We start from the raw sequence: 20,394 nt of genomic DNA on the forward strand, positions 1-20,394 counted from the left end.
AAAAAAAAACAAACTGAGAAGAGACTTCTTGGGGCTAGTACATTATTTTTTGTTCATTATCTTTCACAAGGATTCAATTCATTTTGGACAGTAAGTTTGACAATGACTCAACAAATCGAGGGCTAGTATAGTGTATGGCCAGAAATGGTTGCAGGGAGTATAAATTGCAATGGATGGAGTATAGATGGCAGGAGTATAGTGGCATGTGTACATGCCATTTATACTCCATTGCTATCTATACTCTTTTGCTGCCTATACTTTGTCATCTATACTCAATTGCTACCATATATGATAGGTTCCTAACTGAATTTCTGATACGGAGCTTCATTGTAAAAGCTGCATTGACATATTTTTAATATACCAGGGACAGAGAATAAAGACGGTCACTGCCGTGAGTTAACGGAATCATTGACAAAGTCTGTCAGTCAGCGACTTTGGTAAATGGATGCTTGGAGTACAGATGGCAATTGCTTTCTATAATCAAGATTACAGACGACTAGAAACAATGCCTTTCACCTCAGGCATTTTGCAAGAAAAAATGTTAGAAATGAATCTGAAATTCTAATCTGTATTAGTTCATTATGGAGATAAAACAAAAAACAAAAAAAACAATGAAAACATGACAACACAAAAAGACTACCAAACTTCACAATGTGATTTCACACAAAAATATCACCGATCAATCAATCGCCAGTAAGCTTATCCCTTTTCCTGCCGAGCGCCCCTGTCCGTTATCCTGCCAAGTCGGTCAAAACCGGCCCCCTTTTCGTGTCTACAGAAGATAGGCTCTCCTGCACGCTTTCCTGCCAGGCATTTGGCGGGAAAATACCGCATTTTCGGGGTACGATTACCGACCATATACGTGTTAGACTTCAAAAATTTTTGCATGCCCGTATAGAGGGGCAACCGCTGATGAGGTTGTGTCCAGAAAATGACGAGGTCACGGGCGTTGTTTGCCCCGGGGGACGTGCACTTTTATGCCCTTTTCTAGCTTACTTTCGCGGAAGTAAAGCTCGTTCGCCGGCACGCACGGCCACACCGGGGAAACGTCACCTCTCTCGTGGGTTAGTAGAAGACCCAGGGGTTAGTGCTATGGGTGCGGCAGCACGCTCAAACCTGTCCTGTTTCCCCTGGGTTGTGTCACTTGGCCACGTACTTTGAACGACTTGGAAGAGTCGCACATTGCAGTCTGCTTTGACGTAGTGTCAACGACATAGTTCCGCCATTGAAGGAAGGCGTGTGCGTAGTTTGGCCAGTTCAGTGAACACTTAGCTCGTTAGTGTTACCGTTTCCTAACACGTTAGTGGTGCAGTTGTTACTAAGGTGCAGTTTTGTACCACCTTAGCTCTGGACAGTGCAACTGCTCTATGCACTAACCCCAACGACAGATGGTTGGTACAACGTCTACGTCGCACGAGCACAGCCTCCGTTGGGCTGTGCCCCTCCCACGTGATACAACGCACGTTCATCCATTACTATAGCGTCCTTACGGATCTGCCAAAAACGAAAGTGGGGGTAAAACAAAACAAACGAAAATATGCGATCCATAGATAGTATTTTATTCGGGAATAATTTACATTATGCCGAACAATAAATCTCGGAGTCTGTCTCGACGTCCAAGTGCATGGTCCGTGTTTCAAAAATTACAATCGGGGTGGCAGATCCGTGTTTCAAAAATTATAATAGGGGGAATTGTACAAAATAATCCGTCTAAACAAAACAAAACGAAAATATGCGATCCATAGATAGTATTTTATTCGGGAATAATTTACATTATGCCGAATAATAAATCTCAGAGTCTGTCTCGACGTCCGAGTGCATGGTCCGTGTTACAAAGATTACAATCGGGGGATTGTACAAAATAATCCGTGTTTCAATTTACAATCAGCGGGATCGTAAAGCACAAACAAACGGCACAACCGTGCTCAAAATGTGATCATGGTCCGTGTTAAGAATACAGTCAAGCCACTGTTAGGCGAAGCTGTCCCCTGTCCGTTATTTACGTCGGGTTCTCTTGCTGATGGGTGTCGTCGGGGCTGTGTGAGTAGAGGTCTGCACGCCAATGCTCCTCTTACCTCGTAGCATCATGCGATGATGAAAAGCCGCAAAACACTCGCCCTCGTGAAGATGAACCCCGCACAGACTACATCCTTTGGACGTCTCAGACAGTCGTCCGCTCGCAGTGGTCTTACCCTCTCTGCTACATACTTTACAGCATTTCTGCCGCCCCTCCAAACGGCTGACAACGTGCATCGGCTGATTTTGTGGATTGATGTACGAGGCAAGAGAAACAGTGGCCTCGACCTCTCTCACACTGGGCTGCGATCGCCCACAATAACCGCCAATGAGTTGTTTCCCGACACGCAGATGAAACATCTTATGGGTCAGCTTACTATCAGGGTGTACATGCTTGAAGCATATATATGCATTTACCAGGGCAACATCAATCAGGTAACATGCCAGATATGTCCACCATCTGTGGTTCTTGCGCCCAGTGTGAAAGTACTTGCGCTTCTGGTTGGCTCGGTCGACGCCTCCCATGTACCGGCGATAATTATACAGCGACAGAGGCACTTGTCGCCGCTCGTCTCCCTCCCCCACTGGCACGCACTCCAAGGGTGGATAGACCGTATTCAAGATCAGCACCTGAGCGTTACTATCCTGATAAGCAGTGATGTTAAGACGAGAGTCCGTTCTGGTCGTGGCTTTCATATCCCCAACAGACAGAGGAAGGCGCTTCCTCTTACCCGGCGGAATTAATTGAGGGGGCATGGTGCGACGATTACGGCGGTTAAAACTCCCGACCATGTAGATCCCGGTCTCCATCAGCTCTCTAGCAGTAACGACCGTGCTAAACAGGCTATCACAGAATAGGCTGTGATTATATCCACAGAATGGCTGGACCAGCTCCATCGTAATTCTTTTTCACCACACCTCGCTCCTGCCGTCTCCCATCAGTCCGATCCCGATATTTCACACCTAGGTACGGTGCAAAGTTAGCTATGTATGCAGTGGTGGAGTCGCACAGCTGCCATATCTTGAAACCGTCTCGATCGGGCTTATGCGGTAATCTCTGCTTAAATTTAGAACGGCCCTTAAATCGCACCATGCCCTCGTCGATGGAGATCTCTCTACCCATCTTATAATTATTTACGCACCGGTCAACTATGGGCTCCATCCATGGATTGATTTTATACAGGGGATCCTCCTGACACCGACGTCGGCGGCGTGCCTCATCAGGATCACGACGTGGATCGTTCTCTGGGTCTGCCAGATGAAAGTATCGCATAAGCTGCTGAAAGCGACTGCGGGTAATCACAGTAGAAATACCCTGGTTTCTCAGAAAGGGATCGCTAGACCAATAATCCTCCACTGATGATTTACGGTCGATACCCATACAGACTAAGACGCCAATGAACGCCTGCACCTCTCGGTAGTCAGCGTTACGCCAGTATTTATCTATTTTCCTAGCGATATGTCGCTGGTGGAATTTGGCGTATTTATTAGTCTCGTCCTTGGCCAATCTGATCAGTGTAGCTGGAATAAACTTAAAAAAGTAATCGAGCTCACGGGCGTGGCTGGGCAAGGTGAAAGTCGGTCCTCTCTCATGGTCAAAATCGGTCTCCTCAAATATATTAGCATCGGTAGTCTCCGACATACGCCAGACAGGAGGTGTGTCGTCCTCCGCCAACACAGCAGCAACGTCATCATCGTCGTCAGAGCTTGCCTCACCTACATACTGCCTGTCATAAAAGTCATCGTCCTCTGCCGCATCCTCGTCAACCTCCGAGTCGGACTCAGCGGTGATATCACCGTCGTCTGGGCGTCTGGGCCTGAACTCGCCCGTAGCGGCATCAAGGATCATATCTGGCTCAAAATCAGGTGGGCTATCCTGATAACGAACCCTCCGCACTATCTTTTTCGGCGGGGACATCGCAGCACACGAAACTATGGCAGGAGCGGGCTCGGCAGCCTCTGCTGATGACGAGGACTCAAGCTCTTTCGCACTGGGCACAGGAACCTCTCCTGACGCAGGATGAGGGCTCATAGTAGCAACAGGTGGTGTCTCTCCCGGAGCAGCCGGGGGAGAACCAATGGCATCAGCCGTCTCATTACTCACTGTCTCACTAGCAGCAGCAGACGTAGTCTGTGCAGGTGAAGTATCTCCCACAAGAGCAGATGTAGTCTCTGCAGGTGAAGTAGTCTCTCCCGGAGCAGCCGGGTGAGAACCACTGGCAACCGGTGACCCGTCATCATCCTCATCGGCAGAACGATCGCTCTTACGTTTACGCTTACCACTGGGTTTTTCAGCCGGAGATGGCTTCGCCTTACGGGAGCGTTTCTTGCCCGACTTCTTAGAACGTTTACTAGGGACATCACAACGATCGCTACCACTACCGCCCGGAGACTCTGCATCTTTGAGCTTCAGTTGTCTGCTCGCCTTCAGAAAACTTTTGCGGTCCGTCAAGCTCATGTCTGGAACAGTGTCGACAGACTAGCAGGTCCCTCCCTTTTAAAGCCACAGGGAACAAAGCCCTGGACATGATTGGACGCAGGGGTGTTAATATATGCATCCACCTGTTATTATAATGGACCTACGGCAATCAGTCCACCAACCGGCGCTGACATTCCTACCCGTCATGTAAATTGCCTGTCCGCACCATTTGATATGCTAATAATACTCATTTGCGATGCAAATCCCTCGAGCACTTAGCATAACATAGTCAATGTCATTAGCATCTCAACTTGACATTCCGTCCAGCTGGGTACGTGGCATGCGCACCTGCCACCCAAGGACGTTGGCCCAAGCCCATGTTTAGTACGGGTGGGAAACCCGTATCTTTAACCTCATGTCCCTTCTAAGTACGCCTGCGCAGGGCGTATTGTCATCCAAGTCGGTGACAAGCCAACCCGACAGATTGCCCATTAAGCAGTAATGGACTGGCCGTCTCGTTCTTGTACGGCAACGAACAGTGCTTCAGCGGCTTGTTTAGGTCATAACCGTCGCCTGCCGAGCGGCTTACCCAACTAAGGCGGTCAAAGATGAAGGATGCCAAAATTGTCAACGGCTGTCTCGGCCTCGTCCGTTGGGTAAACATGGCTCCTTCAAATAACGTTGCCAGCACGTCTACGTCATCAGCGGTGATGACGACCCGTCATTGACGCCCGAGTGCGTAAAACTCGGAATATACCGACAGGTACCTCTACCTGAGTCGGTCATACTACGGTATAAACCAAACACAGGTCTGCCAACTCCCGTTAGACTCGGCCGTTAGCCGAACTTCACAGGGACAACATAGGCGTAACAAGTCGGTGAACAACGGTTCACGCACCTAACCGCAGCCGCCAAGTCGGTGAACAATGGTATCAAATTTTGAGGCCATGTTCCTGAATGGCAAGGCTGAGGCGGTGTGTTTCGTTGCACGGCTTGAACGTCTAGAGCCAAGTGCAGCCGACAACGTCCGACATCTGAGTGGGTAGTCTTTTCGAGAAGGTAACAAGTCGGTTAAAAGCGGTGGTTACCCTTCACAAATGTCGCTCAAGTCCGTTCGGATCAGTTCCATGTCAGGGACTAATCAAGCCGAGTCCGTCAAATCCGTCCGCACTTCCCGTCAATCAGGACCAGTCCGTGATTTTCGTCTCGCACCATTGGCAAAAAATTGCACCGCCAGCTGAGGCGGTCTTAGGCGGTTGCCTTCGAGAAAGCCGAGTCCGTCAAATCCGTCCGCACTTCCCGTCAATCAGGACCAAGTCCGTGATTTTCGTCTCGCACCATTGGCAAAAAATTGCACCGCCAGCTGAGGCGGTCTTAGGCGGTTGCCTTACAGATTAGCGTTGCCGAGACGGTCAATTTCGGCCGCAATCTATGTAGTGCCTCAGAGCCAAGTTACCCCAAACTCCGCTAGAATACGTCAACGTGCTAACCTGCCAAGTACGCTACTCGTCCCCCCAAAAAAAACCAGTCCCCCACCGGGGTGGGGGACTGGCTGGGTAGCTTCCGCACCTTTCCCTGTCGTTGGACTCTCTGTGAACCCATTTCGAGAGCAAACGCCGTTCCTCGCCCAAAACCTGTCCTCGAACGACCCCTAGCGCGAGCAAGGGTTTGCTACACGTAGTTCCGTCGACTAGGCAGGAAAGGGGGTACCAAAAAGTAGCCCGATTTCCACCGCCTTGGCAGGATAACGGCCGTGGCTGCTCAGATTCTAGCTACACCGAATTTCAAGCGGATTTTCACCGACTTGGCAGGAAAAGGGTTATAGCTACGGGACCCGGACCACTACTCATGCACTGTACACCCTGTGAAGTTCGTACATAGAGATCCGATCCAGAAGACTGGTGAGATTAGGTGTGCACAGTGCAGTGGGTTCTGCAATGAAATTAAATATTTTATCTATCCTGCAATGAAATCAAACATTGTATCTCCAGTTGCAATTTCTTTAACATTGGGAAAACGATCTTTTTTTCTGTAAATAAAAGTGGAGTATAGATGGCAAAAGAGCATAGATGGCACTTTACAATGCCATCAACACTCACACTGGCAGTTATTTGCATAACAATTAAGTGATATGCCAGCGTATGTGTCAAAGGTCATACAGAGTGTAGATGGCATCGAGTATAGATGGCAGAACAGAGGCATGGCGTTTTAAGGGTTAATCCCCATTGCTACTAATGATTGGGGTAATCCTGCAGGCATGGCAGTAATCTAGTATTTGTGGTAATACTTTTTCTTTTAATATATTGATTATGACATGGTGTTGTAATTGCTGTTTGCACCAACAAATCTTAGCAAATACTTACATTTTGCTGAAATTCAACTCTAACCAGTCATTGACTGACCATAGGGACTTACAACCATAAGAATGGGAAATTAAAATCACATATTTGACAATGTTTGATTGTGCCAATGAAATGAAAACGCAACAACATTTTCTTCCTTTGGCATGGACTCTATTAGCGCTGCTCATTGGTCACCTCTGTAAATGCAAATTCTTGGAAACAGAAGTGGCAAAATATCCCCTTGCCTAACTCACCATAGGTGAAACCAATTTTTATCTCGACAAAGTGGTACAACAAGGATAAAATACTTAGACATTCATAAACACCATACTGGCATGAGAGTTTTGACGTCAGCATGCATATGTGTATGGGCAGTCTCACAGGAATGACTGACTATAAATAGCATATTTCCAAACTCCACTTGTAACGTCAATGGTTGTAGTTGGACTGACTCTCTTCACAACACTAAATAGCTGAACATTGTATATAGTGAGTTCAGAACAACATTATCACACATAAAAACAAGCAAACAAGTCCTTGTAAGCAGTGTTCATACAAACCTTGATTGAGTGGAAATGGTTTTTCTTCACCATTAGTTGTTGGTGAGATGTCAAGCAAGGCTTGTGCTGCCAGAAATGTATTCCCCTTCTCATTATTGTTATCTGTCCTCTTATTGGGTTCATATCTGACATCTTTACCATCACAAGCTGATGCTGATGGGAAAGAGAAGAACACAAGAACAAAGAACACAATTAATTCATTTTCGCGATGATTTCATATATCGCGTCTAAAATCGGGGTTGAATAAGTGCATGGTCACCCATTCATTCTGTATCTTTCAACATGTCAAACAATATATATAGTATCTCGTATCAAACGAAATTTATCAAAAAATGGCCAACTTTGTCCCTTTAATGGCCAAGAATGATTAAACTTAGCTCGGTTATTTAAACAATCTTTTTGAGATTGGGGACTGGGCCGAGTCGTTTTGTCTGTGGCTTCTCCACTAGTAACCCTGGGTTCCATCGGGGCGAACTTCGAGGCCGCGTTTGTGTGTACTGTGACACTTCTAAGTTCTATGGCCTCTCTAACCGCTGCCATGGTGCCACCTGTAGAAAAAGCAGCAAACGCGCTGCTCTTTGCTGCACTCACTTTTCGAATGCGGAAGAGCACCTGAGCAGTTGAGCATATATCTACCACAAATACACAGGTAAAATGCTCAAAATTTTCACCCCTCCCCTGCAATCTCCCCCTGGGGTGTCCTATTTCATTTTCAAATAGTTTTATCTTGTTAAAACAAATTGAAATACCTCTCAGATTGTATCAGATTGCATCATTGCACACATAAACGTTTCAAAATTGTCAATGCAAGAGGGGGACATCTCGCGTTCTCCCCCTGTACTTTCAAATTCTCCCCCTGAGAGATATCCTAATGAAAACCCTGATTGATGCCAGAGTTCTCTGTTTGGTACACAGTCACTTGTGATTTTGAGAGGTCAAATGGCCCTATCTTCCGGTAGGTACAACATGACCATCCGATGTCACATCATTAAATCATGGGACTGAAATGCTAAAATCATAACCGATGTCAAACATTCTTGCGCTATATTCACCGCACATGTGGTTTTGGAGAAATCAAGAGCAATATGGGAGTGCAGATTGACAGCACAGATCAAGAGTGCAGATCAAAATGTGCAAGCACAAGATGGGGGTGCAGACTATTGATTTCTGACCTCTCACATAGCTCCCTATTGTCCCTTTTGGCCATTGTTCATCGATTACTGTCAAGTCTCCTGGTTTTCCATGTGTTGCTGCCTGGTCTGATCTTGTGTACAAGTACATAAGAGTCACATCTATCTCTGTCACTGTCACTACAGGTATGAATTGTCAGTGACACTGCCCATGGGCAGTAATAGGGTAGAAGCTATATAAATTTTGATAATTTTAACAAGATTTTTGTTCAGTTTATAAACTGTGTTCTTCTACTACTCCCAAACAGTATATTGCAGTGTCCAGTATTCAGCCTGCCAACACAGCCTGTGCACACGTACTGTGCATTTGTGTCACTGACAAATAACTTTGTCTCTGCTCTTATTCAATTATGAACAACTTGTTTTACATAAATATACAAAGGCTTTGTTGACAAATGGAATAGTGTGTGTTTCAGCATGCTGTCGGGAGACAGTAAGAAACATGTTGTAGGGAGACAGCAAGAAACTGTATTTGATACATTGCAAAGAAACGCTGAAAACAACAGATGCAGTTTCTGTCCCTTTACAAGGTCTCCTTGTTGTTCTTCTTATGAAAGTTCATCTGCACTCATACTATTTTAGATTTTTTCAAAATAGAGGTCAAGAAATGTGATAACATGGTTCCAGATTTTGTTTTAATTATTACAACGGTGACACGAAAACTGTTGGATGACAAAAAATGTTCATATTTCATTGAATTACCTACCAAAGTTATGATGGAATCTGAAAAAGTAAAAAAATAAGGGCCCAAAATATTTTCAGATCCCCATACATACGTAGAGCAAAACCTTCAAGTCCCCCCCATACCCCCAGAATTTTTAAATCCCCCTCACCAGTATTAAATTTTGTAAATGCAGTGTTAGGCAATTGTCACGTGCAGAGTCGGCTTTCAAGTTTACACTGTCATGACCATTTTATTACTGCCCGGGCAACTTCAATTCTTTTTTACGGTGACCGTTCAGTGCAACAATGTACGACACGCGTGTGCAAGACGGAGTAAATATTGCGCTTTTGCGTCACCAGTATGCTCTTTTGAGTTGTTTTGCTGTGCAATATTCACAACCTAGTTTCAATCTATTTGAATTTTATATTTTAAAAGCCAAGCACTCTTCTCCTTAATGCCATATAGAAATAGATTTTGAAGCGAAAACCAGCATTTAGTAACAGTCTTCATCACAATTCGCTCGCGTGAATACTAAATAGAGTACAACACTCTATTGGGTGCTACCGACTTGGACAGGGGACACTATTACTTCCTGGTTCAACATCTGCGGGCTTCAGCTTTCTTTTTCACTGTACAATGGCATAAGGATTTTTGTTACAATATGCCATAAGACTACGCGTTTTGCACTGCCACCACAAAGAAAAGATCTTGGTTATTTCACTGTTGAACCCACAGGTGTCCGGAGTTGCCGGTGTACATGCATAGAGAGAGATTGGAAGGTGTGACACGGTTTTGCCCTCCGGAATGAAAGTGACAATAAAAATCCATGTATATCAACACATGCAGTCAAAAAACTACCTTCCTCCGACAGATAAATACCTTTGACGTTTAATGTCCAACCCTGAGACGTGTTAATCGTTATTTAGTATCTCTTTTGGCCCTGAATTCCTGGTTTACGTACATCCTCAGGCTGTTACGTACGGCAGCCATTTGGATAACTACATTCTTTCCCATAGTGCAGTGCGGGTTCATTTGCATTCCACATGAACCCGTGACCCCGCAACCGCTAAATTTAATGAGGCGCGTTTTGCCGGTCCCTGCCTGGCCAAGAATAAAAATATTGTGGCCCTGGTCGACAGCATTGCGTATTTTGGTCTCCATCGCAAGATTTCGACACATCTGCATAGACCACGACTCCTATTCCCGCGATCACGTTTGTTTTGATCGTGCAAAGGTCACGAGTTCATCACTTTTGCGCGCTGAACCATGGGTAATTTGTCTTGTTCCAAATGGCTGCCGTACGTAACAGCCTGAGGATGTACGTAAACCAGGAATTCAGGGCCAAAAGAGATACTAAATAACGATTAACACGTCTCAGGGTTGGACATTAAACGTCAAAGGTATTTATCTGTCGGAGGAAGGTAGTTTTTTGACTGCATGTGTTGATATACATGGATTTTTATTGTCATTTTCATTCCGGAGGGCAAAACCGTGTCACACCTTCCAATCTCTCTCTATGCATGTACACCGGCAACTCCGGACACCTGTGGTTGAACCTGAGCTTCTAGAAACAAGACACATGAAAGCCCTTACCTTCGAAAGAACGCGCAAAATCACTTCCTGGTTTGAAATGAACACACACACACACACACATTTTGTGATCTGGCAGTCGAAAATTTTGTGGATAAAAACCAAAATATTGCTATGTACTAGAAATGTAAGACTACACTATATTTCTAGTGTATATCACACATACCGGCTTCAAGAAGCAGATCCAAACTCTTCTTGCCACTTTGAGGACTCGTTTCAGAAGCCATCTTTAGCAGTGCAAAATATCGTCCAGGTATTATACCGCCAGGACGGTGATAAAGCCGGAAATAATTTACATAGTTACCAACAATCATGTTAACGTGAATGTGATTGGCTACTTGCAAACCCTGCACGAAAGGCAAACCACAGTCCCTCAATGGGTGGAGGGAGGTTGAGCAACCAAAGCTTCTAAATACTTGAAAAATTGAAAGATTGTGCCAATCGAAGAAAAGTGTAATGTCTACAATCATCAACGATCATGCGACCTTTGTGAGGGTAATGCTTGAAATCTTGTCTTGCCGTCAAGACCAACACAAGCCAATCACGCAGCGTCTGACTGACGACGCAATGTTCTTTTTTATTCTTCTGGAATGTAGTCCGGTAGGAACCGACAACGAACTGGGCAAGAGTAAAGGCACGCCTGAAAATCCCAATGTTCATAATGATAGTCCCCGTTTTTAAAAAAATAATCACGGCTTTGTTGAACAACTCTTCCAATCAATGTGGAGGTTGGACACCAGGAAGCGCCTCGGAGTGATACATTTGTTATGAGGTTCGTGCAACATAACTCGCGTGGTTCATTTCAGGTCGCGTTTGACTTGTAAACACGACAGTACCGGAACCCTCGACAAAGCGATGTAACTTCGAAGTGGGATAAACTCTACAGCTAATCACGGTGGAGTGACTGTCTTTGAACGCATTGCATTTTCAAACTGAACTGACTTCAAACGCATATAAAGTCAGCTGAACGCATTATTTTGATGGATCCCATTTTCGAATGAACGGACTTCAGCTATGTGTGTGACGTCCATGCTTTAGCGTACAACTGACCATTACATCCATGAACTGACATACTAGTCTGATAGTGAAATGCATGAATGGACGGAGGATTTAATTTTGAACGTTTTCCGTTTTCGAATTGAAACTGATATCAAACGTACACTGTACGTATCACAGGCATTCGACTCAATGCAGGCAAACCGTCACTGATGCAACCAGTAAAATTGTATTCGTATTTGGTTGCATCATTCAATCAATCAATCAATCAATCAATCTTTATTATACTCAACTCACACTAGCAGAGAGTGTGGTATGGTACATTCCAAAATTGGACAAAGTACAAAACTGAACACTTTCGAGAGGACAACAAAGTATCCAAGTTGTACAATAAGCAAACTGTTTAATGGTTTGATGGTTTGCTTGCATTGAGTCGAATGCCTGTGGTACATATATACGGTATAGCTCGGTAAGATGCATGGAGGAAGGGCGATATTAAAGCTCGAGTCGAGTCAATGGGGATGTGCAGTGTAGCCAATCTGCGAAAAAAAGTTCTAGGGTGACTCAAGCTAAAAGACATGGACTTTAGGGAGTGTTCAGAATTTACTCCGGGGGGGGGGGGGGGGGGTTGGAGGATTTTCTGTTTTCCGGTGAATTTTTTCCGTGCCCCCTGCCCTGGTAAATTATGGAGAAAATTTATGCCCCCCTCATATTTCCAGGTTTTTTTTCCATGCCCGCCCACCCCCCCACCCCCAATATATGCTTGCATGCTTACATTCAAAGCCATATAAAGTCTTACAAGCTCATCACACTTGCAGGAACAATGCGCAATGGTCATTCAATGAATGATATGACAAAACATTTCAGAATTACAATTAAGTGGCCATAAAAAGCTCATGTGTTCACAAATTGTGGTACACTGTTAAGTCTGTCAAAATTCCTGTTTGATAGCTTTAAAAAGAGAGAATTTGTAACAAAATATGCAATGAATATCCCTTTTGTGTATTTTAGATGTACTGTAAATAGCCTGCATGTATTCTTTCTTTCCCAAATGATGTCTGTTGTCACTATTTGTTTTCATCAATTGTATAAAGTTAATTGTTAAATATGAATATTTCTTTCCCTGTGTCCTCTATAAATGATCCATTTTATAGCCCTTTTCTCGATTATTTTGACAATTACTTTGTCCCAGATGTTGTTATATCAGTGGTCTATATCAAACACTTCGTTTGTAAATGTTGCCAAGTACTCAGAGGAAGAAATAATACATGAATGATATACAAAGTAGGGTGTGTTCACTGACTAGACAAGTTGTCTCACTTTTTTCAGTAGTACTCTCCCATAGGTGGAAATTAATTGCAAAACTTGGCAAATGTTTGACTGTGGCAGGTACAGACTTTTAAAGGGACAAAGTCGCCCATTTTTTCGTGATTTTTTAAGCTCCCATTTGCCATACATATATGGCAATTGAGAGGTTATATGGTTGAAAAAAGTCTGTATGTGAGATGTCTGTCTGTACGTATGTATGGATGGATGTCTGTCCGTCAAACGCAAAAACTCACGAACTGCTGCACGGATTAAGCTGATTTTTGGTGTAGTGATGCCATATATGGTGTAGATGTGCCATTGTTAAAATGAACTTTTTAATCTCATAGATATGCAAATGAGGTAGAAAAACCGGCGAAAATGGTCAAAAATCAATAACTCAGGAACTACTCATCTGATCATTGTTATATTTGGTTTTTAGGTACCTTGGGCCCAACTCATTTAAACATATAGCTTTGATGTCAATATTTGATGCTTTTTATTTTTAATGAATTTTCTTTTTTGCCATTTTAGTAAAAAATCTTTTTCTCTAAAACCAATGGTCAGATTGCTTTAAAATTTAGCGTGCAGGTGCCTTGTGATAACCCAAAATAGAATTCATCAAAACTATGGCAAAATTTGCATATCTGTATTTTTGGGCAATTTTTGCCATTTTTAATAAAAAAAAACTTCTTTGAAACTGTGTATGCCATTACTTTCTAATTGGGTGAGCAGGTTCCTGAGTGACCTAAAGATGACTCGGTCAACTCAAGGCGAAATTTGCAAATTTTGAGGTACTTTTTGCCTTGCTTTCAAATTTTTTACGCATGTGAAATGTAGTAGGTCATTCATTCATTGTCAAGTACTGCCTGTGTGAATGAGCAGATTATGATTGTGCTGTTCCAGGCTGAGGTGTTATTTATAGGAATGATGCAATGTTAGACAGTCATTGATGTTTTAACTGATGTATGTTACATTGTATGTAACTCTTGTACTGTATAAACCCTATCAATTCACCCAGAAAAAAATAATTAATATGATTTTAAATACTTGAATTAGGAAATCAACAAAGCCATAATAATTTTAGCGTAGAATTATTAGAAAGATCAACTTTTTTGGCAGTTCATAGTGAAATGCTTACCATCTTGGATGATTAAGGTAGCTACATACCTTTTAGACACTTTCAGATTTTTATTTTTTTCTCAATTGAACACGTCCCAAACCCAAATAAAGTATACAAACGGTGTCTGGGATTTTCTTTATATGCCTTTGTTAATTTTTAATGCGCTCTTAAAGGTGTTAGATGAAGGTGCTTTTCAAGGAATTTTAATTATCACGCTATATTATTTGAATGGAGCCTCCGGGAAAAAATCGCAGACACGGTTTTGAGGGATATTGTCAAGGCTTGTCAATGAAGAAATTCTAACCGGAAATCTTGCAGCGTGTTTGCATAAGGCGGGAAAAACCGGTTTTTGGAAGGTTCAGCAAAACGCTTGTCACGTGACTCTTATGCAAATAATGACCGTGTACTGTGCTTAATCGGATAGCTCTATATCAGGGCTTTCAGAAAATGTATACTTTATTGGGGTTTGGGATGTGTTCAATTGAGAAAAAAAATAAACATAGGGCCAAAGTCCCTGAAGCTACTATAGACATGGATACAAAATTAAGTATTTCCTTACTGTATGAAATTATCTCACTAAGGTCATCCTACGGACAAGTAAACTAAATATTAAAGCTGTCTGACCAGCGGTTTTGAAAGAACAAGCAACTCAACAGTTGACAGAGCTCTGTTGAGTTATGTAGAGAATAACCTTTTGTGACACATGTATTGATGAAGAAGGTGGATATCTTTGATTAACATTGTAAGTTCTGTTTAATAAGTGAACTGTACATACTCAGAGAAAGCACACTGAAGAGACAAAGGTTTGAAACTTAAGAAGTTCAAGGTCATCAAAAGCATTATAAGGAATCATGTTACACTTTCATTGCACTGTTTACACAGATTGCATAATTGCTATAAATAGCACATGAGGAATCTTTATACAGCCCAGCTTTACCATAAAAACCCTATCACTTTGACCACTCTTTTAATTGACCACTCTATTTTTTTCCTCAAAAGTAATTTTATTTTATCCTTACCAAGTCAACCATAAATGGAAATTAGAACTTTCTCTATCTCTATCTCTATCTCTATTGACTATTTTGAGCAATTTCTTTTAGATAACATACAGGGCACAATAAATGACGGTTCAGAATATGTCAAAGTTGGGATTCAGAAAGTTGCCTTTACATGTTTTAATCCTCCAAGATGGTAAGCATTTCACTATGAACTGTCAAAAAAAGTTGAACTTTCTGATAATTCTACACTAAAATTATTTTGGCTTTGAAGATTTCCTAATTAATTCAATTATTTAAAATCATATTAATTATTTTTTTCTGGGTGAATTGATAGGGTTTATACAGTACAAGAATTACATACAATGTAAGTCAAATTTTGACCAAAAATGACAAAAAAATTCCTTAAAAATACAGATTTGCATATTTCATCACAATTTGAACAAGTCTAAGTTGGGTTACCCCTAGGGACCTGTATACCAAATAACAAAGCTGTCTAACCAGCGGTTATGAAGAAGAAAATTTTTTACCAAAAACACCTTTTTTGGCATTAATTTGCCTATTTTCAACAATATCAAAAAATTAAAAAAAATAGTTTCTCAAAATCGTATTTTTCATCTACACAACAAATATCAAATCAGTAAGTACTGCGGTTCTCAAGATATTTGAGTGGACGGACGCCTCACAAACGGACATACATACATACATACATACATACATACATACATACATACAGACTGACGACGGACGCCGGACGGATACCCATCCCAATAGCTTCTATAGACTATAGTCTATAGTAGCTAAAAATCTGAAAGTGTCTAAAAGGTATGTAGCTACCTTAAAACATGTAAAGGCAACTTTCCTGAATCCCAACTTTGACATATTCTGTACTCTCATGTATTGTTCTCTGTATGTGATCTAAAAGAAATAGTTTGTCATGATAGGTTGGTAAAATAAATAGAGATGGTCAACTTAGTACATGTAGTAAGGAGAAAATAAAATTACTTTTTGAGGAAGAAAATAGAGTGGTCAATTAAAAGAGTGGTCAAAGTGATTGGGTTTTTATGGTAGAGCTGGGCTATAAGATTCCTCATATTCTATTTGTAGCAATTATGCAATCTGTGTAATCAGTGTAATGAAAGTGCTTAATACATGATTCCTTATAATGCTTTTGACGACATTGAATTTCTTAAGTTGCAAACATTTGTCTCTTCAGTGTGCTTTCTCTGAGTACCTACAGGCTCAACTTATTCAACAGAACTTACTTGCAATGTTAATTTGAGAGTTAAAATGTGCTTGGTAAATAGGATGAAAATACTGAAAAAAATAACCAGCTGAAGATTCTTTATAACCGGACAGATATGCTGTTTTTTTTATGACGTAATCTTGATAAGCAAGGCATGTTTAATTAGAATGTAATTAAGTCTTGTTTATATTATTATAAGCAGTAGTATCAAGTTGAACAAGCTGATATTGATAGGTTGGTCGGCTGTTGGACGTTAAAAGCTGTAAAAATAAAATGTATGTATGTATGCATGCCTATCTGTCTGTCTGTCTGTCTGTACGTACGTATGTATGTATGTATGTATGTATGTATGTATGTATGTATGTATGTATGTATGTATGTATGTATGTATGTTAGTTAGTATGTGCGGATGTATGTCCGTCACATTAAGAACTCCTAAACGACAGCACCTACCATCTTAGTATTTGGTGGACAGTTGCATCCAGGGGTGGAGATGTGAATTTGTTGAAATGAACATGTCAAAGTCAAAAATATGCAAATGAAGGAAAAAAAGGAAAAATCCTGCAAATTGCTAAAACTCTGTAACCACCGGACAGATTTGGTTGAAACTTGGTATGCAGGCTGTTTATAGTGACTTTAGTTACATTTCTTTAAATTGTGGTGAAATTTTGAAAGTTGTATTTTTTGGGCGATTTTCCCGTTTTTTTTTTTGGTCAAAAACTCTTCTTTTCTGAAAGCACTCATCCCATTGCCTTGAAAACTTGTATGTATGATCCCAGGGGTTGACCTTTGTCAGATTTGTTCAAATTGTGGTGAAATTTTCATATTTGTATTTTTGGGGCAATTTTTGCCATTTTTTGTCAAAAAATCATTTTCTCCCAAAGTATTTGTTGGATTGCTTTAAAACATGATAGTCTTGATCCTAGGGTTGTTTTCTGTCAGATGTGTAAAAGTTATTATGAGTTGGAGCATTTCATATTGCTGGGGGATAAGATTAATTTGGACTTGCAATGGAATTTTCTTAGTAATCAACCTGTAAGAATGCAATGTCATGTGTGTACTAGTACTCAGTATCTCTGTAAAATGGGAGCACAGTGTCATTGACACTATTTTTTGATACGAGATACTACTTATATTGTTTGACATGTTGAAAGATACTGATTGAATGGGTGACCATGCATATATTTGACCCAGGTTTTAGACACGATACATGAAAGCATCACGAAAATGAATTAATGGTCATGACTATTAATTCATTTTTGCCATGGTTTCATTTAATTTGTCTAAAACCGGGGTTGAATATATGCATAGTCACCCATTAATTCAGTCAACATGTCAAACAATATAAGTAGTATCTCGAATCAAACAAAATTCATGAAAAAATGGGCGACTTTGTCCCTTTAAGGTAAACTACCCAATACGAAGAGTATTGTCATTTTCTAGAAATCACACATGTTGTAGCTTGTAAAATAGCTGTTCCCAATATACTTTTTGAGATAATTTACATTCAATTATCCATTACCTGGTATAACCCATGATTTTGAGCTCTCACATGACTTTATTGCAAATTTGGCCTGTTCAAAGAAAACAATAGCCATGGTGGGTAAAAATATTATTTCATTACACTGTTGGTTCTTAAGTAATTTCTACATGTAGTATTTCCGATAGAAACATCATGTATGAAGTTACTCATCCCATAACAAAGATGCCACCTTATTTAATGTAATGAAAATTGTGAAAAAATGCTGAGTCTGCACTTTTGCATCAGTGATTTTTCAATGAAAAACATACAATTACGATTCTCTGTAAAATTCCTGCACAGTAACTAACATGGTATTTCTTTTATATTTTTCAACAAAGCACCTTTCAGTGGATCATTTGTGAAAGTTCTATGAAATTGACAATATTCCTAGTATGTTTTCTGACATTTCTACATGTATACAATCCTATGCAATGACTAATTTTGGATAGCCCCTGGGTAATCTTCTACCTTATGCCAAGAAAAATCGCTATTTGCATCAAAACTTGAACTATTTATCTCATTGCAAGGCGAAACCAGTCATTTTATACTTTCATTCTGGGGTACCATGCAAATCCTATCTGTACTTTTGACAGTGCAACTTGTGTAAATAAACATGACTAAAAGTAAGTTTTCTCACTAATACACATGATACACACAAAAGACAAGCACATAATTCAGTTAGAAACGGTTGGCGCACATAGTAATTGGCGAAGTGATATCTATCTTTGAAGTTTAATGGTACACAATTTGCAGGTCTCCAGATATTTATGGAAAGTGAGATGTTACATGCACGAGTCCAGCATACATTTTCATCTGATGATGTTGAATAACTTGCAGACTCACGGTGAAAATTGGGGAAACCCAACTCGTATTTTCTGTTCTCTTTTTTTTTTTCAAATTTGGTTGCCATAAAACAAAGCGGCTCCCACTGAAAGCAACAATCCTGAGGAATATTTCAGAACCTTTGTTGAACAGAACACCTTATCCATAACATGAATTCAGATATTTCTGCTAGTTCCATTCACAATTCAATGTTCGTAAGTGCAGATAATCCAGGATACTTCAAAGTTCACATTTTGTCAGCAGTAAATATTTTTTCAAAGTTGATAGAGCATGCATATTTAACATTTTTTACAAACTGTAAAATATTCGTGAAGCGCATATTTTCAGATGACAGGAAACAAAATATGTTAATTTGTTTTTAGCCTTTTCTGCCAGCTGTCAATGAGAAATCCTTGATCACACAAATTAGAATGAATTGGATTTTAAAGTATGAGTATAATTACATTATGAGTGAGCCTAGCCACAATTCTCCTTGATTCATACACACTGAGAACACTTCTTGAACTACAGGGGGGAGAGCTCAAGAGGGGGGATGTGCCCCCTCTCAAAGGGGGGGTTTAGGGGGTTCCCCCTAGAAAATTTTGAGATTTTATGGCTTTTATACAGCTATTTTGTGGCTTTCCAGATGCTTTTCAATGCATTTCAGGAGCTAAATTTATTCAGCATTTTATCAAGTTAGTTATTTTTGTGTAAAATCATTGAAACACAAACAGTGAAACAAAAATCCAAGGAGAGCAAGTACCAAATAGCGACTGAGGAAGAGACCGCACACTGGTTTTTAGACTTGGTTCAAGTCGGTAAATTTTAAAAAAATAAAATCATTTATAATAGTTTCTCTTGTGTCTCTCCTATTTCGTACAAACCTATCCGGAATTTGGCAGCTCACGCCAGGTTTTCCCAGCGATTGAATGCGTCACGTTTGAGTCTGCGCAGTAGTGAGTTAGTTTCTGCCGGATTCACCGACTTGGACTTCTTGCAAAGTACAGGCGGTGAGACGGACTGTGTACACAGTGACGTAGAGCAAATACAAAATGATTGACAGTCCCCGCCGTTATTCTGGCAAATAAGAAGAACGCTTGCTAATAAACCTCTGCATGCATTAAAAAGTTTGTTGTCATCTCCGTGCAAAGCTAGACATCGAGTACGTTTTATATCTGGGCGAATAATGGCATCAAGTTCGTACATCAACCGCGTTTTACAACTGATCGGTCGACCACCGCTAATCATGCGAGATTACCAAAGAAAGCTTGTTGAGAGTTACATTGAGGGAAAAGATGTGTTCGTCTGCGCACCAACCGGCAGCGGAAAATCACTGACATACGAAGTCGCTCCACATTGTTTTGATTTCCATCGCTTTGGGCACGTAATTGCTGCAGTACAGTAGCTCGAGGTTTTGCCTGGGTATTTGGGTCGGACGGCAAAACCAGCTGGTAGCTCGAGCTACTGTACTGCAGCAAGGCACGTAAGAGAACAGGCTACAACTGTAAGGACGGTGTCTTTTTCCATCCTTGAATAACCGGCCACGATTTTCGCATTTTGTAACATGGGCCCCACAAACAACACAGATATTTTCACGCGTTTTC

At 41.3% G+C, this 20,394-nt stretch overlaps 1 protein-coding gene across 5 annotated transcripts in view; it reads right to left on the reverse strand.

Moving 5' to 3' along the window:
• Positions 1–20,394, reverse strand: part of LOC139130650 (ETS-related transcription factor Elf-2-like) — a 72,818-nt gene that overhangs the window by 14,188 nt on the left and 38,236 nt on the right. For 3 of the 5 annotated variants that reach the window (XM_070696394.1, XM_070696396.1, XM_070696395.1), the window contains exon 4: positions 7,338–7,490. In XM_070696394.1, coding sequence (XP_070552495.1) covers positions 7,338–7,490 — 153 coding nt within the window. Of the gene's footprint in view, positions 1–7,337; positions 7,491–10,947; positions 11,091–20,394 lie in introns of those variants that run through there. The other 2 variants (XM_070696393.1, XM_070696392.1) reach the window with 1 other exon arrangement.

The sequence above is a fragment of the Ptychodera flava genome, chromosome 4 (genome assembly GCF_041260155.1).
Source record: "Ptychodera flava strain L36383 chromosome 4, AS_Pfla_20210202, whole genome shotgun sequence".
NCBI lineage: Eukaryota > Metazoa > Hemichordata > Enteropneusta > Ptychoderidae > Ptychodera > Ptychodera flava.